This window comes from Oxyura jamaicensis, chromosome 1 (genome assembly GCF_011077185.1).
Source record: "Oxyura jamaicensis isolate SHBP4307 breed ruddy duck chromosome 1, BPBGC_Ojam_1.0, whole genome shotgun sequence".
In the NCBI taxonomy this organism is placed as follows: Eukaryota; Metazoa; Chordata; class Aves; order Anseriformes; family Anatidae; genus Oxyura; species Oxyura jamaicensis.
The window spans coordinates 56,998,791-57,026,651 of NC_048893.1; the positions used below are offsets into that span (position 1 = coordinate 56,998,791).

The 27,861-nt window shown below is 40.7% G+C and overlaps 2 protein-coding genes across 6 annotated transcripts in view; one reads left to right on the plus strand and one right to left on the minus strand.

Moving 5' to 3' along the window:
• The first annotated feature begins 1,902 nt into the window (after window positions 1-1,902).
• Window positions 1,903-3,636, plus strand: LOC118160362 (heat shock transcription factor, Y-linked-like). Its single transcript, XM_035315010.1, has 2 exons — window positions 1,903-2,521; window positions 2,995-3,636. The coding sequence occupies exons 1-2, from the start codon at window positions 1,955-1,957 to the stop codon at window positions 3,634-3,636; spliced, it is 1,209 nt and encodes a 402-aa protein (XP_035170901.1). The 5' UTR covers window positions 1,903-1,954.
• Window positions 3,637-9,554: 5,918 nt separating this feature from the next.
• TXNRD1 (thioredoxin reductase 1) overlaps window positions 9,555-27,861 on the minus strand; it is a 38,893-nt gene continuing 20,586 nt past the window's right edge. For all 5 annotated transcript variants that reach the window (XM_035341471.1, XM_035341510.1, XM_035341480.1 and 2 more), the window contains 8 exons: window positions 26,400-26,625; window positions 23,986-24,078; window positions 22,236-22,312; window positions 20,413-20,569; window positions 18,253-18,360; window positions 16,081-16,176; window positions 13,893-14,027; window positions 9,555-10,887 (listed from right to left, as the gene is read on the minus strand). In XM_035341471.1, coding sequence (XP_035197362.1) covers window positions 10,825-10,887; window positions 13,893-14,027; window positions 16,081-16,176; window positions 18,253-18,360; window positions 20,413-20,569; window positions 22,236-22,312; window positions 23,986-24,078; window positions 26,400-26,625 — 955 coding nt within the window. In that variant the 3' untranslated portion in view covers window positions 9,555-10,824. The remainder of the gene's footprint in view (window positions 10,888-13,892; window positions 14,028-16,080; window positions 16,177-18,252; window positions 18,361-20,412; window positions 20,570-22,235; window positions 22,313-23,985; window positions 24,079-26,399; window positions 26,626-27,861) is intronic.

Below are 27,861 nucleotides of genomic sequence, written 5' to 3' on the forward strand. Positions count from 1 at the left end.
AGTGGATATAAGTGGATAAAACACTGGAATTAAACTGTAATGTAGAGATCTTGTTCGCATGATACACATATGTGAATTCAGCTTAAAAGTCTAAATTCAGGCTTCTCTCATGTTGCAGAACCGGCAGTGAAACCTCTGCACACTGTAAAAATAGCACAGAACCAGTAACAAGGATGTCTGATTTACCTTGCAGGGGAGATATTTGGTTAGTTCTTTGTGTTTTTTTCTTTTTCATAGGTGTATGTACTTCTGTTTTTTAGAGAAATTACCCAATTAAGTTAATCCGTATTGCTTCATATTCCTGCTTCATGCATTCAGTGTATCTTTAGATATATCTTGAAATAAGAGAGCCTATAGTGGGCACACGGAAAAAAACAGGAGCTACGATCAGGTGAGATGTTAGTGACTAAGATGTGTAACTTCTTTTAAAGGTCCAGCATCCTACTGCAAAAATGCTTGTGATGGCTTCCCACATGCAAGAGCAAGAAGTTGGAGATGGAACTAACTTTGTCCTTGTTTTTGCTCAAGTCCTTCAGGAACTAGCCTAAAACCTTCTGAGACTGGGATTATCAAACTCAGAGGCAAACTCTATCGTTATTGCAGCTTGAGTTCAGATTGCCATTGGTCAGTATTCATAGTACTGTGAAGAGTTTGCTTCCTTCCAAACTAATTTTTAGTCAGAGGTGTATGAAGAAGAACACTGTATGTTTTTGCTGCTTGTGATTGTTTGCTTCCCTTGTAAGCTTTTTCACTTGTTTCTGTTTTATGGCCCTTTTACAAGGAGGTAGAAGCAATACGAATGCACAGCGAGGTGAAATATTTGTTGTTTGCTGCACAGGTGATTGAAAAATATGGAAAAGTTGGCAAGAAGGCCCTAGAAATTCTTCCAGACCTGGTGTGCTGTTGGCAAGGAACCTTCGAGATTTTGAAGAAGTGGCATCTTTGTTGCATGGTTCAGTGATACGCAGACAGAATGGCACTGAAAGTCTTTTGTTGAAGCTTATTGCTCAGGCCTGTGGTAAGTGGATAAGAACATATCTGTGCACGCATCTAAAAACTCGAAGACTAACATCTTCATATAAGATAAAAGTTGTGGTTAGTTTATCAGGTTAAACTGATGGAATATATCAGCCTCTGAAATTAGTACAACACTGAACTCTTTGTTGACATTGTGGCTTGGAAAAGGCCTGGCCTTTCTACTAAATCTTTACAGAAATAGCTCACTGCTTTTATCTTTCAAGCAGAACACCATTTTTCATAGTTTTTTGGTCATTAAGAGGATACACGAAGAGAATTCTGCAGAGATTTAAAAGGCTTAGAGAACACACTGATTTTGTTGGCTTGCTCTCTAAATTGCTAAAATATCAAATCAAAGCATAGGAAGTGAATCAAGAAATGAGGGGTTGCACATCTTCCGTTTATGGCATTAGCAAAATAAGACGTAGTGTCTTATTGTAGTTGGACCTACAGAGCAGCCTCTGGCAGACCACTGACATTGCAGAGCATCACCTTGCTGAAGCAGCGCTATTGAAGTCACTAAGCATTTGCAAGAAACAGTGACAAACTGGTAAGAGATTGCTGTTTGCTTTTGTTAACATTGCCTGCCTGGGAGACTGATTTCCCTCCCCAGCTGGAGAACCAAGAGGGTCACCAAGGAGGCCAGAAGGGGGCTATTCAGGGGACCACACAGGGAAGGGGAAGCAAGGTCCAGGTGAGGAGGGATCCCCTTTAAATAGCTTTATTTGCTCCTTGCTCTTGAGTCAAAACACCCATAGCTGTGTGCAGGACCAGCAACATGTCTGCTCTGGCTGCTCCAGCCAGAGCCACACTGTGATATCATCGTGGTGACACAGGGGCGTCATGGTGACGTTTGAACTTCCCCCACCAGAACCCCCAGACAGTCCGTTCAGTCTCACTTGCTCACTGGCAGGACAAAAAGTAGCTGTTCACAGAAATGGCTGCAGATGGAAACTCCACTGACAACGAGAGAAATGAAATTAAACAGGAGCCACTTCCAGAAGAAATATCATACGTTTTTGCTCCAGACAAGCTGCTTGAGTCTTCGGACTCTGCTCCTCCTGAACCTCTGGGACAGGATAAAGGAGCAGCTTGTGATGCTCCTGTAGCATCAATGCAGGAAGAAAAAGATCCCCAGGCTCTCACTGATGACCATGAGACCAAACATGTCCCTCATAATTCTTCTGAGGAGAACGCTGGCAATGGCAATGTCTTCTCATCCCTCAGCTTCCCAAAGAAACTCTGGCACCTGGCTGAAAGTGACGAATTTAAGGCCATCTGGTGGGGTCACTCTGGAAACTGCATTGTGATCGATGAGGAAATATTTAAAGTGGAAGTGCTGGGAAGGACAAGACCTCTGAAAATTTTTGAGACCAAAAGTATTAAAAGTTTCATTCGTCAACTGAATCTGTATGGATTCACCAAACTGCAACAGCGCTTGCAAAGATCTCCCTCGCTTCCTGAATTTCTGAAAGAAGAGGATGCGTTTTCTGCTCGTAGGAAGGTACCTCAATTGCTCCTCACGTGAACCAATTCTCACAATATTCTGGTGGGACAGATGGATGTTCCAATAAAATAAGCCTTGGCAATGGAGGAGATGAGGATAACAGTAGATGTTCTGATCTTAATTTCTTTTTCAGGCTACTTCCAGGTATTTTTGAGGTAGCATTGCTGAGTAGTAGAAATGCAGATAATACATTTGGGTTGTACCCAATGAGTTTGAACCCATGGAACAGAAAGATAAATAAATCGGGCTATGATGAGCCTATTTATTTTAAGATATTTGCAACGTACCAAAACTGTATCATCAGGACTGTATCATTAAGTTTTGGTCGGCCTAAGCTTTGGGCTTAAACTGACCAACAGATGTTTGCAACCCATGATTGCCTTTAACAATTAAAAATCTTAGTTCTTGTATCTTGCTGTTTCTCAGTCCCAGACTGGTAGCAACTAATTCTTCTCCTCTGCATTTTTTAGATACTCTACTACTATAACCCCATCTTCAAGAGAGATTCTCCCCACTGCAAGCGACGAGGTGCCTTGAAGAGGAAAGCCCTGCAGGCAGAGCTGGATGAGAGCTGCCCCAGCAGCACCCTATATGCCCAGCCTGGGTGGATAGGTGCTGATATGGATGAGGAGGACCCGCTGGCAGCAGCTCCAGCAGAAGACACACAGCCAGCAGCACCCGCGGGGTCCCCACTCCCCAAGCACTGGGCAAAAGCCAGCCCTCAAGCCAGTGGTGCCCATACAGCCTCGCAGGGAGCTGCTCCCACCCTGCCAGATCCTGCTGCAGCAGCAGGTAGGGACAAGCAGCAGCATCTGGACCCCTCCCTGCTGCTATCAGGCAGCAGCCAGACCTCAGCCGCCGCTCCTGCCCCCTCCCCACACCACATCCTACCTTCCCAGATACCCCTGTGCCCAAACGCAGGAGCTCCGAAGGCTCCCTCGGCTGCCCTGCCTCCCTCCGGCCACCCGCTCTTTCCAGAGTCCTTGCTGGCAGCAGCCTCTGCTATGGCCATGCTGCAGCCACCCAGCTGGCAGCCCCTGGCAGCCCCACACTGCCCGACCTGCACCTGCAACCAAGACAGGGCAGCTGCAGGCGACAGAATGGCACCCTAGGATGGGACAGCAGCACCCCCTTACAGGTTCCTAGTCCGTTAGTTCATAGATTGCTTGTTCTGGAGTTAATCTGCTTGAATAATACAACTTTTCCAGTTCCAGTTGTCTTTTTTTATTATTTTCATATGGGGAAATCCCAGATTGAATTTGTATTTTGTCTCTCAAAGGGAAGTAGAAGCAACCATTCTAACATCAATTTGATGGTTTTCCATAAGAGACAAGCTCTCTAGGTTCTTAGCCACAGAGAGTAAAAGACTGGATAATGTCTGCATGCCACATACACCAAGGATGCTCTTCCTCACAAAATCACAGAATTGTAGGGGTTGGAAGGGACCTCAGGAGATCATCGGGTCCAAACCCCTGCCAAAGCAGGTTCCCTAGAGCAGGCTGCCCAGGTAGGCACCTAGATGGGCCTTGAATATCTCCAGTGGAGACTCCACAACCTCCCTGTTCCAGTGCTCCATCACTCCCACCGTGAAGAAGTTCTTTCGCACGTTGGTGTGGAACTTCCTGTGCTCCATTTTGTGGCCATTGCCCCTTGTCCTGTCCCCACAAACCACTGAAAAGAGGTTGGCCAAATCCCTCTGTCTCCCACACGTAAGATATTTGTAAACATTAATAAGATCCCCAATTCACCGTAGGGTGAATGTTCGCAAAGTTAACTCTAAACTGGCAGGCAGTAACAACCCTTGATTTAATTTCTGAGCTAACATTTACAAAGGAGCTGAGAAACCAGTTGCTTTGGAGAGCCCAAACATGAAAAAACAGAGAACGGAGTTCAGAAGCTATGAAAAGATACATATTGAGCTTTTACATATTGAGCCTAGTTATAGGAATGTTATAATGGATATAAATTTGAGAAGTATTTTATATTGAAAACCCCCATTTCTTTAACATCCCAAATACCATTTGGATCTTCTGCTGTCAGTCCTGGGGAAAATCAAGTAAAGAGATGTCCTGGTTTCAGCCAGGATAGGGTTGTTTTTCTTCATAGGGGCTGGTATGCACATGTTTTGGATTTAGAAGAAAAATAATGCTGATAACACACGGATGTTTCAGTTGTTGCAGAGCAGTGCTTACACAGAGCCAAGGACTTGTCAGCTTCTCATGCTGCCCTGCCAGCGAGGAGGCTGGGGGTGCACCAGGAGATGGGAGGTGACAGAGACAGGAGAAGTGACCCAGACTGGCCCAAGGGATGTCCCACAGCGTGTGTGTGGTGTCATGCTGGGCAACAAAACTGGGGGGGGGGGGGGGGCCCACTGCTCAGGATGGGGGCTGGGCATCAGTCAGCGAGTGGTGAGCATTATGCATCACTTGCTTTGTACATTCTCCTATCATTACTATTATTTCCCTTCCTTTTCTGTCTTATTAAACTGTCTTTATCTCCACCCACAATTTTTTTTTTTTTCTTTTTTCTTTTTTCTTTTTTTTTCTCTCCCCATCCCACTGTGGGGCAGGGGGAGTGAGGAAATGGCTGTGTGGTACTCAGCTGCCTGCTGGGTTAAACCACAACAAAGCTGCATGTGAATACTCCGAAAAATATATATTATTCAGCTTTGTTTACTGGTCTTTTTCAGAAGTTTCTCATTGTTTTGTTGGACACAATATTTATACTGAAGCAAAGATTACATCCTAAAACCATCTCAAAATATTCAGTTGCAAAGTGGAAGCAGTGGTAATCCCATTTCAATATTTTTACATCCTTTAAGATAGGTCATGGCCCAGAGCAGGGGGGCTGAAACTTGATGATCTTTAAGGTCCTTTTCAACCCAGGCCATTCTAGGATCTGCGCTATATACAATGTTGTTACTATCAAAAATAAGTCTTTATGTGTAAGAAGTTACGTGGTTTCAGGACTGCTAATAACATGCTTTAGGAGAACTCCCCAAGACAAGCCGAAAACTGGAAAAAAAAATAAATGTGAAGAATAAAAGGGAGGAAAGACATCAGCAGATTAAAGCAAAAGTCAGTATGTTTCAACACGGAGGTTTAAAACTCTGCGAGATTTCAATGCAAGTCGGTTCCCTTCCTCCTGCTACAAGAGACTCCAGAACACCTTTTCTTCTGTTTAAGTCATAGGAGGCAACACGTCTAAATCAGGGACACTGCTTTAAAGTGTTCTATGGCAACTTCCCCACCGGGTTCCTTTTCAGGTTGCTTTGATTTCCACCGTGACTTTACCTTCAAAGCTACTTCACAGCACACCAGCCGATTGCTCCTGTGCCCATCCCCAGCATAGTCAAGGTTGCAGCTCTTGCCCTGACACGTGCTTTTTCTCATCATCTTCCTAAGCAACCTGAGGAAAAAGTACTCCATTCACGTGCAACCCAACGCGAATTTGTGTATATAAGACTACAAAGTGATGAAGTCTGTGTTCTGAAGGAAATAATTTTGCAAAGATCCTGGATTCAGAGTTGAAGAATGTTTTTGTAAACAAATGTGCTTGTAATGAGCAAAAAAGCACAGAAGGTGGAATATATGCAAATGTGCCTTGGCATATGATTAGAAAAGGTGTTTTGTGTCCATTCTATTACGTAGCACTTATAGACACCGAGAGTCCAGTGCAGAGCCCCAAGGATGATTAAGGGAGTGGAGCATCTTCCTTATGAGGAAAGGCTGAGGAAGCTGGGTCTCTTTAGCTCAGAGAAGAGGAGACTGAGGGGTGACCTTGCTAATGTTTATAAATATGTAAAGGATGAGTGTCAGGAGGACAGAGTTGGGCTCTTCTCGGTGACATCCAATGACAGGACAAGGGGCAATGGGTGCAAACTGGAACATAGGAGGTTCCGCTTAAATATGAGACAAAACTTGTTTTACAGTGAGGGTGACAGAGCACTGGAACAGGCTGCCCGGGGGGGTGGGGGGGTTGGTTCTGGAGTCTCCTTCTCTGGAGACTTTCTAAACCCACCTGGACGCATTCCTGTGTGATATGATTTAGGTGTTTCTGCTCCGGAAGGGGGATTGGACTAGATGATCTTTCAAGGTCCCTTCCAATCCCTAATATTCTGTGATTCTGTGATTCGTAGTCTCTGAGAATGGCAGCTTTCCCCGAGCAATTCCTCCTTCTCAGACCGTCCGTTGCTCTTAGAGTTCCCTGCCTTTGCCCTTGGTGGTGCTATCTTCAGGAAGCCTCTGGTTCTTAGGTACCCTCAGGCTGCACATGCAGGAGGCCAGCAGTGCCTGCCAAGGATGCTCCGGGTTGCCAGGCCCCTTTCCCCAGCTGTCAGGCATTCTCCACTGCCAGGCTTTTAGGAGACTTTTGCTGTCAGCCTTTTCCCAGTTGGGCCAGGTCACCTCTGTGGCTGCTCCCGTCCCCAACAGTTTCGCATTCCCATGGTGACTTCTCATTCCCTAAATGACTTCTCATCCCCAAGTCTCCCCTGGGGACCAGCCACCCGCAGCCATTCCCCATCAAGAGCAGACATCCCCAGACCATATTGCAGCACAGGCAGCTGGAGACGGCTGCGTTCAGGCCCCCCACTGACTGATGGAGGAATAAGTGCAGGCAGAGGCTTTGCAGGGTGGAAAAGTCAATTTAATACTGGGGTAATTGTGGCTGCCACCCACAGCCCATCCCCAGGTGAGGCCCTGCTCAGGCCTGGGGCCTGGCCTGCCGGCCCGCGTGGTCACCGGACCCCGGTTCCTCCAGCTGGACCCTTCGCAGCCAGAGTATGTCCCCGATGTTGTCATCCTGCGGGGACCATGGCAGTCAGCGCCCCGAGTGCCATGAAAAGCTTCGGGCAAGTTGTTGTGCCATGGAGGGGCTGCGCTCCCCGTGCCTGGGCGAGATGCTGCGGGACTGGTAGCTGGAGGGGCTCCTCTGCCACTGCACAACAGCTCCAAGCAGCGACTTCTACTAAAACATGAAAAATTGTACCTGTCTAATGTCCTCATATTAATGTTTCCTTCAAAATACAGTAGGTGTATGAGCTTAGGTGGCTGACGAGGCCAGCAGCATCCTGGCTTAGTCAGACAGTGTGGCCAGCAGGACTAGGGAAGTGATTGTCCCCTTGTACTTGGCTCTGGTGAGGCCGCACCTCGACTGCTGTGTTCAGCTTTGGGCTCCTCACTACAAGAAGGACATTGAGGCCCTGGAGCGTGCCCAAAGCTTGTGAGGGGTCTGGAGAACAAGTCTTACAACAAGGAGCGGCTGAGGGAGCTGGGGTTGTTTAGCCTGGAGGAGAGGAGGCGCATGGGCGACCTCACGGCTTGTGAGCTGTCGAGCCCAGCTTGGCTGCGTTGATGCTCTTTCTGATCAGCTAAATCGCTGTGCTAAGGAAGAGGCAGCACGTGTGCAGCGGGCATTATCCATCTGACTTCAGCTACCGAAAGGGAACCTCCAAGTCTCGTTTCAGCTGTAAATGTGCCATGAGCAGCAGTTTCAGCATGCGGCATTGGAGTGACCAATGCAGGCTTACCAGCTTAATGCAAACACAAGCTATTAACTTAAGGCAGGTTTTTATAGCAGCCATACAGCTAAGGGAGAAACAGTGCCAGCAGAGCCAAGAAAAGCACGAACGAGGCCGCTGCAAGTTTCCTGCATCCCCTATACCACCGAGGCACTGACCTGCTGTGCCCCCACCACACACCGCTCTGCCGCAGCCTGCCTGCACCACACAGGAACTTACAAGTAGTGTGTTTTGTTAGTTTGGGTTAAATACACTGATGGCACTGGGACAAGAAGCCCCCTCGTGGGAAAGTTTCATTAGAACACCAAACAGCCTTTGCTTATGGCCTGCAGCCTCTCTGGGGTCTTCTTCCCAACACCCAGGCACCTCAAAGTACCACCGAAGGAAGCATTTGTCCAGAGAGGCCTTGAGTCACCCCATCCCACAATTCACACCCGCGGGAGCACAAAGCAAGGAGCAGTGCTGCCTAAGCGGCAGGTTTCTTGCTGCGTGCCCCAGCCAGCTCCCACTGAAGTCTCAAGGTGGAGATGGAGACATTATCTTCTCTCTCTATCATCACACACAGATGACAAAAATACACACCAGAAAATATTTTCCTTCTGGAGGAGGAAAAGAAAAAGCCCTAGGAAAAAAGAAGAGCCTTGGACTTTTAAGTTTAAAGTAAATTAAAAGTAATAAAACCCCCTTTCTGAATTATGTCATTAATGTAGCAATGTACATCAACACTGATAACAAGACCCATGAGAAAGAACAGGTACATTTGGTCCAATCTTGCAAAGCCGTGCTCATATATGTCTTTATTCCCTACATGCCAAGCCATGCTCATTAGAGCATCAGATCTTTATTCCCTGCATGCCAGGATCAGACCTTCTTAGAGACATGCTTGAAAATAACGCTATTCCTGTGCTTCAATATGAAGAGCTGAACTGCTGAACAGCTCAGGAACCTGTGCTCCTGGCTTTCCAGAACACCCATAGACAGTAACTTGTGCAAACACTGGTAGAGTTGGTCCTAATTCATTCTTTATTTTTAAGCATGTCCTCCTGGTATGTTTAACATGGAAAAACTGCACATGAAATAGCCCCATACCCTGTTTCCAGAGAAGAATCTGCCTTCAAAACTCAAAAGACTAAAATGAATCACAGCTGGGATTATCAAGGTGCCCTCTTCTGGCCTGTTGAAAAAGTTGTCTCGCTATCCCCTGCTTTCTTTGCCTGGAAGAGCCATCAAAGCGAGCACCTGTTTGTGCAAACATTCCATTTATTTAATAAACTGGCCAGAGAAAAAGCACAACACACCATTCTTAATGCCATATAAAACTTTTTTTTTTTTTTTGTTTTGTTTTTTTTTTAAGAAAATCCTTCCATTATGTATGACTTTACAAAAATAACTTAAAGCACCATTCCAGGAATCTCAGTAGAAAACCATGGATTTGTTGCTGGGTAGAAGTTTAGGTACGAGGTGTTCTGCCCAGAGGGTGGAAGAATTTACCCCATTTTCACACCGCAATGAACTCCCAAGAGCCATTTAATTAAAGTAATCTGAACCTTCCTGCTAAAAGAGAGGCAAATGAAAAACCAGATCAAAAAGCACAACCATTTCCGTTACAAAGAGGCATTTTACCACTTCCTGATAAATATGGATGGAGTTTACCCAGCGAGAGAGTGAGCTTGGTTGTACTTTTCATGGAAACCTCCATTTCAGAAGTATTGTCTTCTTAATCAAATACAAAACAAAACATACACGAAACTAAATATAGCTCTTAGGCCTCGTCTACAAAGAAGAATTTTCACTACAGGTTTTCAGAAATTGAGTGGTGGTGGTTTGCCTGTTTGAAGGAAAGCCTCAGTACCACTGTGTTTAAAGTGGCCAGTTCACACCTGAAACCGTGCAGTATACAACTGCTCACCTGAAAAGGAAGGATTTATTCAGATTGGATACAGTTACATAACACACTTGGAAGTATAATCCATTCCAAATTGGAATTCTGTCAGTTCTAAACTGGACTGTTATCACAGAAGCTGTAAAATACAGCTCAGATGATCCGTGTTATATGCAACGTTGTTACTATGAAAATAAAAAGGCTTTATGTATAACAAGGCTTTGATAAAAACTATTCTCTTTCTCACCCAGAACATTTTTGTAAATAAGCATCTCTAAAAAGTCAAAAGAAAGTCATTTTGAAAGCCAAGAGATGTTATTCTAGATGATACTAAACTTTTTTCAGTGATACCTTCTTCCTCGTGATCAAACACGCAGATAATTGCCCCTCTGTTGGTACACAGCTCTGATCAGGTAAAATGCATGCTCACGAGGAGGACTTGTAATTGCAGTGTTAAAACCTGGTACACAGGGGCACTACACAGTAATCCGAACTTGTGGTGACACTATGGAGTTAGGATGCTCTTTGTTCAGCTAACAAACTAAGGAAGAAAAAAAAACAAAGTTGTTGCTCAGCTGTGCCAGCAGTTCTTCCATCACCGCCCACCAGACAACGCAGGTTTTAGGCTATGACTTCATGAAAGCACTTGTTAAATGCCCTGCCAAACAACAGCTGAGTTCAATATGCCCATTGCTTTGCTGATTGCCAGCCCATCACCACTAGTGACCGGCTCCCGCAGAGCTCTTCTCAGATGAACGGAGTGCTCTGGTTAAGATGTACACACTTCTGCAGACTTCTGAGGATGACTTCTCTCAAAACCTCTCTTCTTAAGTGCACGAGTCAGCCATAGTGATGAAAGTCAGTCTCTGGCAATAACAAGAATGGGGGTCTTTAACCTCAGCAACCAGCCTGAAGAGTATTTTCACCAGAACGCTTAGTCACGGACAGAGTGGTGAATACCTTCAGGGAAAGAAAAAAACACAAAAACAAATACTTTTTAGTACAGCTAGAATGAATCTTCTCTTCCGAAGATTAATTTGGGCATAACGTTCAAACCACAGCCGTTTCTTACAGTAATAAAATAATAATAAACCCCCCTACATTTTAAATCCTTGCTACTAAATAGCACACACACAAATCCCCTCTGTTCCCTTCATTTACCACATGGCCTTACTTTTACCGTGGAAACAAACAATCAAGGAAATCTCATGGCTTTATAGCACCTTTTGCCTTACTGCTGGTAAGTTTTTACAGTGTGAATGAGCTCAGCAATAATACTCTCCAGCTACTGTACACCTAACAAGTAAGTGGCTTTATTGCTTAGACAATTTCTTCGTTGGGAAAGTGAAGTTAACCTAAGGCTATAGCATTTGAAGAGAACTTAACGTTTGCCTCTGTGTCTTTCCAGATATTATGGAAACGTGGAGCTGATTGCTGATGAGGGTATTATGCCTGGGTTTTGTATCCTCTGGACAACAGCTAAGAAACACTTAAGCCTAGCTTGGAAAAGTCAAATCTTTACTGCTTTCAAGTCACATTAAAGAAAAGGACATATTGAACAATAATTATTGAAAAATTAAATGATATCAAAATCCAAAAAGAAAAATTACACAATACTGTGTTTAATATTAGAACTTTACTATGCAAATGATTGCATTGTTTTGCACATGACTGCATTGTTTTGCACAGATGCAATATAGAAGGGAAAAAAGGAAACCAAACTAAACCCACTTCTATTTAAATAGTTCAGAGTTGCAATAATTAGCCATCAAAGCCATCTCTCAGGAAGAATAAACTTAGCACAGAATAAAGTACATACACATTTCATTTATGCAAATAGCACCGAAATATCTAAAGATAATGGGGATCTGAAAGCCCTACAGTCCTGTAAGTAGAAGCTTTATTGCATTAAAGCTGCCAGAGCTCGTCGGAGAACATCAATAAATGATATGCCTCTTCCACTTTCTACAAGCATGTAAAACATTATGCAAAAGTCAGGAAGACAAATGCCTGTTTAATATATTATGGCAGAAGAACCAAAATATATTTAAACTATGGTGCATGGCTTGATACCGGGTTTCTAACTCTTCAGTTCTGATCCATGGACTGACAACCTATGGGAATTTTCATTTGTTGCTATAGAATTACAGAATCATTAAGGTTGGAAAAGACCTCCAAGATCATCTGGTCCAACCATCACCCTACTACCAATGTCACCCACTAAATCACATCCCTAAGCTCCAGGTCCAATCTTTCCTTAAGCTTCATCTGCTTTCTTCTTGTCCCAACTGCAAGCTCTGGGTCTGCTAGCCAGTTCCAGCAGCTCTGGGCACCACAGAGCTCCCCAGTTCCAGTAAGCCAGCTGGGAGTCTTTTGGTAACTAACTTTTTAGCTAACTCACAGAATCATCCCAGCTTTCAGAAAATACTTTTTCTTCATCACAGATGCTCAACTATATGTGCCCGTATTTCAAGCAGGGCAGTACAGTCCAAAGTGAGAGGTAACTCTCTATACTCCTGACATTCTACCAATCTGTACTTGCAGTTATTTGTACTTTGCCTTGCAAGAAATTCCATTCAGAGTTCAGGCTTTCTGCAGAATAAAATGCTGTTCAAATATGGGAAGTGAAATCTCGCCCTAACTTGCAAGCAGCGAGAAATAGGACCCTCAGTCTTAGTCTTCTTCAAGTTGAGTAATACTGTGTTTCACGAGTCTCTCTGAGCAGTCAGTTAGCACTAAAGCCAGCGAAGACGTCAGTATTTGATCCTGCAACACTGTCCCTTTACTGCTCAGATCAGAGCTCATGTTCTTTAGCCTTTATATAGATGCATCATAAACATCATTTTATTCAGCCAGATATGCACAGCCCTGACAAATTCCAAACAATTTTACATCTTTTTTTTCTTAGTAAAAGAGTACCATCTTGCACTTTGATTTTTGTTTACTGCATAAGAGATTAAATTAAGTAACAGGCATAAAAAACCTTCTGAAGACTGGCATTAAAAATGATCAGTGGTCCCTGGAGCTTTTTTTTTAAATAGTGTATTTCTCCAGAACCAATTTCTTCCTCCCCCACTCAAACAAATATGATTATCTGAAATTACCTCCCTAAATTACGTCTAATCATCGTTCTATTCAGTTTCAATTTTAGCAGCTCAGATGTCCAGAATAAATTATGACTATCAGCCTCTCTTCACACTGCATATGCTAATATCCTGCTCAAGTTCACAGGTTTGAATGCCTCACTCAAAGTTCCCCCTCTACAGGGCCCCTGATAAGATAAAGACTTACTGCCCCTCTTTGAGGGCTTGCAAGAACACTGCTAGATGATATTACAGGGGAAAAAAAAAATAGAATCCGTATTGCAGATGCTTTGAAGATGATTCAGATTGCTAGCAGTCCATTCCATTAAAGCAGCTCCTATTAAATTGCTTATACCACATCAATTTGAAAACACAACAGAAGTGGGCTTCACTTCTACAGACTGGTATCCTTGTGTACTTCAATTTAAATGCAAACAGCTAGAGAGTAAAGGAGAGATCTTCAAAGGGATAGAATTTAATAGAAAAACTGGCATGTAGCTGGTCCCCTTCCACAGCACCAGTTTATATGCCTATTTTGAGTACATATATCCAGAAAAATTAGCTCTGACAACCACCTCAGCAGAAATAGTACTGGAAGCCTCCAAAAATGTGGGAGGAAAATTCTGTACTTCCCAGTAGAGGGAGCACTGGGTTAGTGGAGACAACAATTATTTCATTTAAAAAACAAAAAAAAAAAACACACCACACATTAAATCTAAATGTTAGTTTTTTAAATATTAAAAAGAAAATTTGCTGTCTTTCCCTCCCCTCTAATTTCCCCTAATTCTGACTTCTTTAATAAAATTCTGATGTTTGGGTTTCCAGCAGCTTATCCCAGATTGCTACGGTAGCTGGGATAGGAAGGTGACTTCATATACAAACCTCTGCACAGACTGGATGGATTCCTATGGTGCTGTCTAGCTGTTCTTTGGTCAATCCACATTTAATAGCAGCTGCAAAACCTTGGGTGACTTCTCCAGCATTTGGGCCGAGGACATGGAAGCCAATGACTCTCTCCTAAATAACAATCAAACGCAAGCACAGTTATCTGTAAGGTCTTCTTACTGAGAGCATTCAATTTCACCAGTTCACAAAACATACCACAAATTAATGTAACCACAAATGTGAACTATCATTAGCTCCAACAGAAGAGACTTAGTGGGAAAAACTTCATCCACTCCAAGAAGGAAAAGATTAAACTAAGAACTCACGAATCTGCTTCCGTACACCTTCGTGCATTTGTCTTATGTTTACATCAAGAACATTCAAATTTAACACACATCATGATCTACGCTCAATTATTGTGTATATCCAAATTGCAAACGTACTTAAACTTTATTCAGGCAAGCTATTCCACTCATTCCAGTAAGACTAAGTAAAGGCAAACATCTTGCATAAAGGTTTGCAGTATCAGGGTCTATGCTAGCTGGCTGTGGTACATACCTACAGAAGAACTCACAACTTGATAGTCACTCGGTTGCTTAATAGTTGGAAAGAGCTATAAGCTAAAATTCTGGCTAAGAGAAGCGACAAGAGGTGTGTGGTAACTAAACTGACTACTGCTGTAGTGGTGTTCACTGCCACTGGAAGATAATATACCTAGAAATCCGCCAAACAAGCTAAAAGACATCTAGTTACAAAGAAGATAGTATGACTCCATCCATTACTTCTCATACCTCCACTACTGTTCAGCTGCAAAATATGCCAAATCGTGCACGTATCCTTACTGAACGCTCAAAGGAACAAGCCCTTTTAACGTGACATTTTATTTTCTTCAAGAGAGTTTGTCTTCTTCAGCAAAAGCTAGCTGCTGTGGGCTTCAGTGGCTTTCAGGACATTAACTGGTTTTTGCTAATCATCGACCTAGCCCCATTGGGAATCAAGAGTTATCTGCTCCTTCTGCTAAATAGCACACGTAAGGGAGTGGGATAACCAGTACGCTGGGAGGTTATTTTCTTTCAGTACAGCTGACGACTGGGAATTACCAGAAGGCTCATTTAAATAAGAAAAGCAATCGAGAGGTAGTAACTAAAATGGAATTATCCTTATTTTCCATTAAAAATATGCACATATGTAAACATAAAACCAGAGAAATGAAGTTGAGATAACTACAGTTTCCCCTATACATTTAAATAGTTACTGAACAAGGTTTCAATCCAGGGTAAGTTTCAGCTCAATCTCTAGATGTTTAAACGTATTTCTAATTTTCAGGACAAGAAAACATTTTAAATCACCATAAAGTCTTCCTATTTTCTTAAGTAACTTTGGATTAGGAACATAAGTATGGGTTCTAAAATAACTTCCATGTTAGTGCAAACTCCTCCAGAAAAAGGAGATGGGCAAAACCAAGCAGATTTGCAGACTTCACAAAATGACAGAACGCTTAGGAAGACTGCAGGAAGACAAATCTTTAACTGGTGATAAAAGAAAATAGGCAGAATAGATACAAAACTTCATTAGGGCTTGAACCTATATGCTAATAGCTTATTATTGCAATTAGCAATTTTGCTTGTGCTTCAGCAGGTACTGCGTGTTTCCTTAACCAGGAAGTCCAAGGATAATCCTGGCATTATCGCTCTAAATGAGATTTGTGCAGGCAAGATGTATTAATCCTGTTAGAACAACCTCAGGAGTTTTATAGACACACATGGATTTGCAGAGGTCATAAGATGCAGTGATTTCTGAGTGACCTCCACTTCACAGAGAAAAATATCCCAAAAAATCATATCCTGGTTTGGAAGGGGGAGAATAAGATAAATGGATTTGACTTCTAACCATTTTTTTCTAAAGTGAATCAATGGTTAGAATTAAGGAGCAGTCACAGAGCTCTCTTTTTGTCATATACAAAAAACACCATATACAAATGGTGACTGCAAAATTTTCTATTTTACTGATGGCTATTTTTGTATAAACAGAAGTATCACTACAAATACTTTTTTACGTTTCAAAAGGTAGGGAAAATGTAAATTCTTTTTTAACTTGATAAAAATAACCTATTTATCATTGTGGTGTCAATGGTCCCTACGATGAACATACAGTTTGTTTTCTTTGGAAGTAAAGACGTACTTACATTATCTCGAATATTGCAAATTATCTTCGCATAGCATTTGTTGTTGTCTCTGGATGGCACAGTCCATTCCAGTGGCCAGAAGTGACTATGGTACACCTGGAAATACAGCACAGATGATAAAAAGTTCTAATTACATAGCAGAGAGCATCTGCTCTCTCAGAGAGATCTTCCAAAAACTGCCAGTTTATCTTAAATTTGCATTGTCTGCTTCCAAAACCAGAGCTTTACTACTGACTGCAACTGCAACAGACTTAGGAGGGCAAAGCACTTTTGGAAATCATAACTTGTAAAGGCTTTCAACAACTGAGATGTAGCACATGGATGAACCATTAACTAACAGCTCTTCATTAGCAATCAGGCATGCACATAAGAGTTTGGAATACTTTAAGTCAGGTAGAGAATTCTTCCCCTTCATAAAAGCTGAAGAAAGCCTCTACAAAACAGGCATTACTGTCATCCAGTAAATTAAGGAAAAAAACACGGCTTTAAGTATATTCCAGTTCCAGAATGTGGTAACCATGCTCTCACTAAACTTGACAAATACAAGCGTTCTTCACAGAAGGCTGCACAGTCTCTGGATCTACCTGAGATGAAGGCAAAAATGCTCCCCAAAGTGAGAAAAGGGAAGAAATAGCCTCAGAGCCTTGGTTTAGGGACAGATGAGGAAATGCTTTTTGCACGGTCTCTTAGATTATGGAAAAGGACAACTGGAAAAAAAATAAACAAAAAACGGAAAAAAGAGGAAAATTGGAAGAAAAAAAGAGGGGGGAAAAAAAGGAAAACTGAAAAAGAAACCACACACCCCCAAACACATTTTCCTGTCTACCCCAAACGACATCACTGAACAGACTCCTGGCTGCAGATAAGGCTGCTTGTCTGCTCATCCACCTGTGTAGGATTTATCCCAGAAAATTATGGGGGTGTTTTGAAGCACAGGTCTACCCAGTACTCCTGATTGCTCTCATTATAAGCTAACCTCAACCTAATTACTATTTGAAAGAAGTTCCTAAGTGATTGCAACTTGAGTAAAAATATGCCCCTTCACAAAGCTGGAGAGAGAGCTCAATGCTTTCTGTATTAATGGAGCTACAAAGCAATTATAAACATTGCTATATAAAACCGAAATTCAATTTGGATGACAGATACAACTCAATATTCCTACTGAAGCTTACAAAGCAAAAGCCAATACACTGACATGATAAAGAGGTCAGAATCAACTAAATTAGGACTTCGCCAGAACGTCGATGTTTCTGGATGCACATTTTCAAAAATGTGAAACAGAAGTAGATTTTCCACAATAAAGGGTCCAGTGTTTCAAATGGAAGAGCACACACTTGACTCAGTAACAAAAATTTGACTCTGTATAAACAAAGTCTGTGAGCATAGCAGAATTTCAGCCTCTGTCCTGTAGTTAGGTTAACAGAACTCGACGTGCAGCCATATTAAGTCATATTTACCTCTTTTCTCAACATACCAAAAGTATATTTGACAAAGCTAAGAGGAAGACAATTCTCAGCTTTGAGAACCACCACTTATGTGCTTATTTCCCCAAATAGTGCTCCTCAAGTGATCCAAGTGGACATAAAAGAAGTTCAGATTACTGTCAGACACCCTCCCCTCATGCTTTCTGTAACGTGGTCTCCACAGTACTTTGTGAGAACAGTTTGGGACAGCAAGTGCCTACATATTTCATTCCCGACAGCAATCCCAGTGAATGAAAAGGGATTATTCAAGTGAATAAAATTAAGCACGTATCTGCCTACATTAGTCAAAATAAACAGGAAAAACATTTGTTTTTATAAAGTACAAATCATAATGACAAAGAATTTGCAACATTGTAGCTACAAAAAGCTCAGCTTTGACATTGAAACCAATTTATTACTTCCAACACCTTTAATTTATCCTGAAGTATTTGCAGAGAAGATTTTTTAAAATAATAAATATTCTACCTACAAGCTCTGTTTGTCAAGGAGAGAACATATTTACAACTAGAACTATCAGAATTGGGGACTATTTTTAAAGCATACTTAGGAACTGCCAAGAAAGACAAAAATATACAAAGTCTCCTTCTGCCCTTACATCAGAGTACAGAACGCTGTTTTAGTCAATTTTCAACATCATTTTAAATTACAGACTTGGAACTTAAAATCTAGATGAAATTAAGGCATTTACCTCAATGTTTTCCTCCCCAAATTTCTGTATTGCATTCTCTTCAGAATATCCACAAGCTCCATATTCTAAAGGAGTGAACACCGTGGTTGGAACATTCACGTAGTCACACTGTGTGGTATTCAAAATAAAACAAAAAACACACACAATATTAGTAATAACATCAGCACATTGAGTAAAAATTAAGCAGTCTTAAAGTCAGGAATAAAAGTTGTATTATTTGTAACTCTGAAAGCTGCTTTTTCTTTATTTTAAATGAAGCTACAGTTCTGGTGTTGTCCCTGTCAGAGGTGTTAACTACAGCAAGAACAGAAAGACAGTTCAAAGCCACGCTGACATTAACATGCATAGAGTAAGAAGGAAAAGGAAATGCAGTAGTGCCCTGCTTTAAAACATACCAGATCACAAGTGACACTGGAGATAAAAAGCAGTCAGATCAACTGCTTCTACAGAGCATTCTGTGTTTAGGAGGTAATGCTACAAATACATCACCATCCAAAAACCATCATCTTTTTCATCAACTGCAGCCTAGAAGATGCCAAAGGCATGAACTACAGCCATTTGCAGAGATAGCTAGAACTAAAGCTGTGTCCCCAGTCACATCCCATGAGAGTCAAAAAGGCCCGACTACTCTGCTGGCAATGATCTGCCAGGATGCATCTGCAGGACACAGCCCAAGATGCTGCTGGCCTTTGCCATGAGGGTAGATTGCTGGGTCAGAGTAAACTCCTTGTCCCCCAGCCATCCCAAAGGGGCTTCTTTGCAAAGCTACTTTCCCTCTGCTTGATCCCCAACCCACACTGGTGCATGGGTAACACCTTCCCAGGCACTGAACAGCAAGGTTCCCCTTGTTGAACCTCACGAGATTACTGTCAGCCCACTTCTCCAGCCTGGTGAGGTCCCTCTGAGTGACAGCACAACCAGCTGGTGCATCATTCATTTCCACCCCCATTTGATTCATCTGCAGCCTTGCTGAGGGATTCTGTCCCATCACCTACATCATTAAGGAAGATGATAAACAGTATTGTACCGAGTACCCGAGTGCTATGCCACAGCATTAATGCCTGGCCTCCAGATGGACTTTGTAAGGGTGATCACAGCCCTTTGAGCCCAGCAATTTGGCTAGCTTTTGGTCTACCTCACTGCCCACTTACCTCGCCCGTACTTCAGCTTGCCTATGAGAATGTTACTCTAAGCTTACTAGAATCAAAGTAACAACATCACTGCTCTCCCCACCTTCACCAAATCATTCTGCCGCCAAAGGCTAGCAGGTTGGTCGGCTCTAATTAATTTCCAGCGACTTTATTCTATTAAACTCTAATTTCTTTGTGTCTAGGTATCAACTAAGGCTCTGTTTACTATTCTTTCCCCACCTATCCCTAATACTTATGTTTCATACAATCACCCTTTCTAGATTAGTTAAAACAGCAGTGTAAGCCAGGATCCCACCTAAGCAGTTATTTATTTCTTGGATTGATTCAGAGCGATGATGCTTTCTTTAGCAGCATAAGGATTTTCATAACCTGAGAGACAGTTATTTGGCATCCAATGTAAATTCAGACCTATCTGTAGTACTGCAGTAAGAAGAAATCCTGGCTCCGGCTATGGTTTACTTAAACTTTGCTTGACTGATATAATGACATTAGGCACACTAATTCAAGATTCTGTTACTGCAATACCTGCCAACCTAAAACAAACAACTCAGTCAAACTCTAAATTCGGCTGATAACAGAACCTGATATGAGTAGAGCAGGCTCTACAATTGAAAAATTCTTCTACTTAATCCCCTTTCTACTTAATCCCATACCAATGCTACTCGGATAACATTGCTTAAAGGCATCTTCCTTTACAACTTAAAGTGTAAGAAGTACCCATGTTACTCCTATTTGAACTGGCATAACTTGACTGAAACCTACAATCACGTTATGATATGTAAACACTGGATTCATTAATTCAACTTCTCAGGTATAAATACGTGTTGACTTATTTGCACACTTGATCCTTCTTTCTTTGTATCCATATTCAGTTTGTAGCAAAACTGCGTACAACACTGAAAACATAAGGAAATGAAAATACTAGTGCAAGTAACACTGAAAATTAAGAGCATCACATCTCCTTAGAAGAAGTAGAGCAATGAGTGTTTTGTAGCAATAGGTTACTTACCTTAGTGGTTGCCCCACCATAAAGCCTCTGAACTAACAGTCTTCCTGCCTGGATTGCCACCGGTGTGAGTTCCAGCCTGTCCTGCAGTATGTCTCCGATAGCGTAGATATATGGCACATTTGTTTGTTCCATATCATTGACAGGTATTTTCCCTGTTCTGTGATTTGCATCAACAAAAATAAGATATAAGTATTCTGCTGTGAAGACTCAAGTGGTAAATAATATTGCAGCAATTGGGCCCTTTAGGCTTTAAGAGATAGGCATGTACTTGAAATCTGAGGAAAAGAAGTCATATTCACAATCTCATAACCTTGGTCAAGAAAGTAAGCTAGTGTAAATTTGGTCTCTACCAGAACTACAGGAATTTACACACTGGATAAGGAGATAGCCCCTGAAGTTGTGATTCATCTCCTGAATAAATTCTTTGGTGAGACATAACTGCTTTCCTCAAAATACACTACTACCAGCTGAACTGTTTACTGGAAACCTTGAGAAATGACAGGAAGAGAGATTCTCCCACTCAAGCTGTAGGTCGAAATAATTTCTCCACTACTGAAATTCCAGTCCAATGGATGAAGTAGTTTCTATAAACTTAACCTTCAGGCTTCTTCACAGAGACAAGTCAAGTTGTAAGACACCCTACTTAAGGAATACAGCAAGCTTTTTAGCATTAAATGTATTGAGCTAATGAAAGCTTTTAATTATTAATATTTCCTACTTCATTAATAAATGACATAGTGCAGTAATCACTGCAGGAAACTTATCGAACAAATCAACCTAATCTGACAGGCACAGAAACAGTCACAGTTACTTGAAGGACCAGTAGTGTTTTTTATAGAAAAATTAAGAAAGTTGTATTTTTAATTTTGTTAACAACAACGGAGTTTATACTACTAATTCTATAGTTAGTTCTATTAAATTAGTAACAGATGTTCCAATGTCAAACAAATACAGGCATGTACTCTTCTACAAGACAACATGGGTCTGCCAATTTTGAACTGAATTTTGAATTTTTTTTACTTTAGAACATTGCAACAGTTCTCTTTGGCAACATCAGTCACAGTATTCATACACAAGCTGCTCTGCGCACTGCTCTCCCACATGCTACCAAGTCACGTTCATGGTCCTGCATCTTTTCATCAAAGGGAACATGGTCTACATCCCTCATATCTAGAAGACATTTCCAAGTTATCAATATCGAAAATGCTACTAATAGCTCCACTCCCTGGTGTGATGACCTCACTATATTAAACCTGCAATTCTCTGCAGGAGAAAGATCGTTTCCAAAGGTAGAAGCCATAAGGCAAGAAATAAACTCCTCCAAAAACTAAAACACATCACTAACTCCAGCTGTGAGTTTAAGAATGCTACTTTGATTTTATATTCCAAAATAAACAGTCAGTAGTATTTACATTAAAAATGGAAACGAACCCTACCACACTAAAAGTCCATATGAACAAACAAATCTCTGTCCCAAGAGGTGGTAGAGATAAAAACAAGGTGATGGGAATAAGAGAGTATGAGAAACAACTGACAGATCCTAGAAAGCCCAGTCACTGGAAGAAGCTGACAGACCAGTCTTTGAACTGAGACAGAATGGAAGAGACACATTTGACTCTCAGTATTTAGGAAGTGACATTTCAGTATAAAAAAGAAAATGTGGTAGTACTATGCAAGGTAACACAGCTATCTGCTACATAGTCTCCTATCCAAACAGGAAACAAATTTCTCCTCAAAGCATTTGACTGAAGACTCACTGCTGCCACTGCACTAGTCAATGGCACCAGCTGTGTAGTCAGTGATATAAAGGAGTCTCTTCTTACTTTTCATTGATTTTCACTCCAACTTTGTCCAAACCAATTTTTCTTGTACATGCATCTCTTCCAATTGCTAGCAGCACCTGCAAAACAGCAATGCACATGTTACTGATTTCCTAAAACCTCAAAAGCACACCTGCTTGTTGCTATCTATTATTTTAATTACAGACTAAGGATCAGTACCTAAGGTTTGGTCGCATTAAGATGAATACATTAGTTACCCATTGTACGTTCACTGAGTTCAACACAAGCCACACCACCATCTTGACCTAACAATACCAAGTTTTAGCTATACGATTAAATGCAGCCAAATATCTTTCCCTGGAAAAATATACAAACAGTATTCTAAATAAATCTGTTATCATTTTTCCTTGCAAATTCATACTAAATTGTTATACCATATTCCTATATGTTGACACTAAAATGCTCTTTAAAGAAAGGGCTCTTTAGGAAGGAAACTCAGGTGCTTACGTACATAGAAGACAAAATCTTTGTTTTGATCAGAAAATAGCATTTACTTACATAGGCCCTCAACCAAGCTACTGCCAAATAATATTTGTTGAATATTATTTGTTTCTGCATTTGTTCAGAGTGATTTTTTGGACATTTTCTCAGGCCAAATTCTTACCCAAACCATAAACTTGGCTACCTTAACTAGAAAAACAAATTTCAATGTATAATGCCATGCAGAAAAGTGTTTTGTGCTTTTCAGTCTTGGACAACTGCCCAGTTAACTACACGACGTACAAGTGACAAAAGAACTTTGTTGAAGTTGTCCAAAATCTGCTTCAAGTCTTTTAGATGACCAAACCTGCCAGATCTTCAGAGCTAAAGGTTTTCAAATGCATCACACACAGATCATATAACAAGTGACAGTATTTCAGTGAAAGATGTAGTAGCAATGAGAAATCAGAAGTTTCCTTAAAACAAATAAATAGAAAAAGGCACTGATTTGGAAGTTAAAAAACATATTTCAGTACCACGGACCAAGAAAAATAGTATCACAATTCTGTGAAACAGCACTGCTGTTATTGTTTATCTTTCTCGTAATATTAGTACTCAAGAGGAACTGATGCATATCCTTGCTATGGAATAAGCACTGTGCAGGTAGATGAAGTCACTGGCACAGACTATTTTTTTGCTTTCAAGGCCTAAGAAAATGAATGGTGTGAGAGGTGATGGCAACAGCTAAACATACAAAGGCATACCTGCATGCATTTGCACTGTAATTTTACTGCTTTCAGTGTATAATGAAATTCCTTGCCTGACTTGCCATGGGGTGTTTGTTTTTGTGAAGATGTGGCATCAACAACCAATCTTAACAACACCTTAACAACAACACCTGTTTTGTTTAGCTCTTGTAAGGACCATTGTTCTATGCTAACTCCAGAACAGCATGCTTCAGTTACTATAACAGTTATTAAAAATCATTACTTATCGTTTATGACAAATATTTCCCTGGGGAAAAATCCTGCAACTGATTCCACATGACCGCGCTCCTCTAAATCCCTAAGCTAAAAAACAGGTTTCAAAAGCATGCAAGTGATTTGGTAAGGCACGTGAGACTCATGTCCATGGATTCTAGGACTTTTCTCACATTAATTACATGTTGATTGTGTAACATTAGCCTATTGTAATAATTGAAAATATATATATTTTTTTAATTAAAGCTAAACTATGGGTAAAAAGACCCCAGGAATCTTAACATTAACTGGAAGGTTATTCCATGTTCTTTACATATGTAGACAGGACTCACAGTATTGTATTCCCCTTCAATTACTTCATTCCCCTTTGTGGACTTGGCTGTGACTTTCAGTCTTCCAGGAGTTCCTTTCTCAATCTGCTCAACCTACATTTGGGGAAAAAAAAAATAATAAAGGTTAGTTTCAAATTAAAGTATACATATATATCCTAGTCCCACAATGTATCTTATGATCAAAAGTGAGTGCTTAATCATGACCTAAAATTCAAGCATTTGTTCTAAAGATATTTTCACCACTCTCTAGATTTGTATTACTTTCATATTTAAATATTTTGTTTCGTCTCCATGCATTTATTCTTATAAGTAACATAATAAGACCTCATTTCTGTTTACAACAGTTGTATTGACTGCTAAATTCTTGTCCAAGAAGCTGTTAGCATCAACTGAAGACAGATAAAGTGAGGAGAAAGGGAACTCCTAGACCTGGAAACAGAATCAGAGATTTTCTTAAGCCACATCTAGAGGACCATTGTGTCTTCCACGCATGGGGAAGCCACAATCATAGCCCTGCCCTTACTCCTGTTGAATGACATTAGTCCAATACATAAAGCTGCAATTGTCTTGCAGGAGAGGGCAGCAGCTGGCTCTAAATGGCTGTAAAACATCAGCAGCTTAAAAAGAAGCGAACAAGAAAACCCAGCCCTTCCAAGTTCCTCAAAGTAAGATGAAATAAAAATTCCTAGTTTTAGCAAGAGATCAAGCTTCTCCTCTCCCCCCATCCTGCTAACTGCAGTGGGTTACAGCCTATTCCAGTAAAGCAAAAACACCCCCACGTAAACAACAACAAAAAGATCTTTGCAACTGTGCTCTTTGTTCAGGGTAATAAAATATAAAGGCTTGTATAAAACAAACACCCTCCCAAAACACATGCAACCTCTACATACCAGAAAACAAAGTAGAAAGTGATGCTACTGGCTTTTTTGACCCCTAAAGGCTCCTTTTTCCTCTAATAACCAAACAAGCAAATGGAATTTGAAGCTACATAGGCGAGAGTTCTCTTTCGCCTGGACTGTGAGAGGACTATATGTTTAACTGCAGCCTTTCTTTTACCATCTCAGGAACAACTGCCATAGCTCTTACTTTATATTCAATATCTGGAGTCAGGAAATGAAATTTTCTGATTGTTTCCCTGTCCTTCATTTTTTTTTTTTTAATTTAAAAGAACTCAAACCTTCTGTCCCATCCTATCATCTTTAAAAGATCACTCTTAAATTGCTCCTATTTGAAGGTGGCATTATTTATAATCATTTTCTGTCTTCAAGTGTCACACTGAATAATAAGCAGAACATGCATAACTTCAAAAACAATGCAAGAAAGAGATGAAAAGATCTACTAAGGAGATATCCAGCAGTTAAAAGATATTCTCAACTAGAAACAAGGCCATATATTTTATTCACACTGAAATCAAAGACATACTGAAGAGACAGGCTTAAATAGACAGAAGTGTACTTTATGACTAGGGTGAGGGACTCTTTGCACAGCACATCTGGCTGGAGGAAACCACTTGCCAGTTAATTGAAATGATTTGCTTCTTTTAAGACCAATTTCCTCCTTTCCTATCCCACCAGAAGAATTTACAAAAAGATAAATTTGAAACAACCAAAAGCTAGATAGTCATCCCTGACCCTCTGTAGGGTCAGATCTACAGAGTGGTAACTGGCAAGAACATTTTTTAAATTACTCTTGATATTGGTAAGTGTGAAGAAAAAGAAACAAACTAAAAAAAAAAGCAACAAAACCACCAGTTTTCACTCTATTTAATACTTTAGTTCCTAAAGTGTTAAACTCAGTAGTATACTAGCTTAACACCAAATCAGAAAAATGCTTAATATATTATTTCCTATTTCATATTTAAGTACTAATCATTGTGGAAAAGCATTAAAAACAACAAACAAACAACACTGTTAGGACTCTCTGAAGCCTTTGGTAAGGCAATTTAACACAAGAAAAGCTCCAGAGCTTATCTCATCTACTTTGCAACCTGAATTTGCCTATACATATACCTAGCTGCCTGCATGCGTACCCCTATGGAATTCCAAGAAAATTAGGCATGTATGTAAGGTCTCTGCCAAGTAAAGGATAGAGATAGATACTTTAAAAGCTCCTTTCCTTTCTGGATGGTCCACTGGTCCTGGGCACTGTAAGCAATATTTACTGGCTGAGAATTTGAGAACTGACAAGATGACGACTAATTGTGATGTACTAGCCCTGGTCTTACAGGAAGTATACATCTTCCTACTTATCAGTCCACAAGAAGCCTTAAAGACTTCAGAACAACTGCTAGAATTTAAGTATATTCAGTATTTTCAGGATCTGGACAAGTAGGTAAAACAACATTTTAATGTAACCTCTACTACCTCATTAGGAAAGGTGTTTTACAATCAACTGTAGTACCACCTCAAACCTACCTTGATCGGCACAAACTCTCTAATAAATTTGATTCCATGTTCTTCCATATATTCACCAATTTTGTTGGCCATATCCTGGTCAAATCCTCTTAAAAGAATGGATCTCACCATTACAGTGACATCTAACCCAAGGCCTGCAAGAAATCCTGCACATTCCAAGGCCACATAGGAAGCTCCAACCACCAGGGTTTTCCCTGGACAGTAAGGCAGGGAGAAAAGATCATCACTAGAAAAAAGGGGGAACAACAACAACAAAAAAAGTTAGAGAAAAACAGGAGACTATGTTGCACTTTATATTTTTCTATTTTCTTTTGTAAGAATAGGATTTTATTCCTTTTCCTAATCACTATCAACAAAACTTATTTTTGGAAATCATGCCAGAATACTAGATCAGCATATGATAGATTAAAAAATTCTAATTAGGAGCACACACAAAAATCTGAAATACTCCAGAGAGCCACTAAAATATTGATTTTTTTAAAACAAACTTCTGAAAATTTATTGAAAAAAAAAAACAGGATATTTTTTCTGAATTGCTTCAAATATTTGCAAATTTTAGCTCCCGATAGCTAGAAGGAAGAGGAAAGGGTTTAGCATATAAATAAACACACCACCTTACCATCTTTGAAGACCTCTCCTTTTGCTAATTAATTATACACAGTGCTAAATACGCACAGACAATAAAACAAATTAATGTAAACCACAGTAACAGGCAGAGCTAGGAGTACAAAATTAGAGCAAACATTTATTTGCCTGCTTTCCACTTCTTTCAACTGCTTCATCAACTGCTTTGTCATTTCTGCCACACCTTAGAGTTAGACCCAGGCTATGAAAGCAGGGCCTGATGGAGGCATCATGCTTGCTCAGCAGAAACTCAGGCAGAGTTTGGCAAGAAAATTCTCCAAAGATTTAAATCTAAAAAAGTGTTGCTTTTTCAGACATCAACTGCAACCACTAAACAAGATGCTTTCTGCAAGTTTTGCAGTGGAATGAAGTGTGACTGTGTAATTAAAGGCTACATCATAGTTCCTAGCTCTCAAAGAACCCAGTTAAGATTATTACAGACAGCCTCAGTCAGGTAGTCTGTAACTGGCATTCCTGACCCTTCCATCTTATTGTTATTTTAAAGCTCTGCTTTACCAGCTATGTAATCTAATACCTTTAATTTCACTACCACTTAGTATTAGGGAATCATACAACATGGTGTTTGGGTTTCACAGGGCTTATGCCAGTTATTTACTTCATTATTATAGGTTTCATTATTATAGGTTTCTAAGCCTGTAATTACTACAGTAAGTAATATAGCAGTTAACCTGATACGAAAACACATTTTATCCATTTATCAATTTTATCTGCATATCACTTTTTCTTTTGTGTGTGTGTGCATGCAGTTGTAAAATTGTGCTAAAGTTGCTTGGTTTTAACATCTAGCCTGACATTTGAAGCAGGTTCTCCCAAAGTT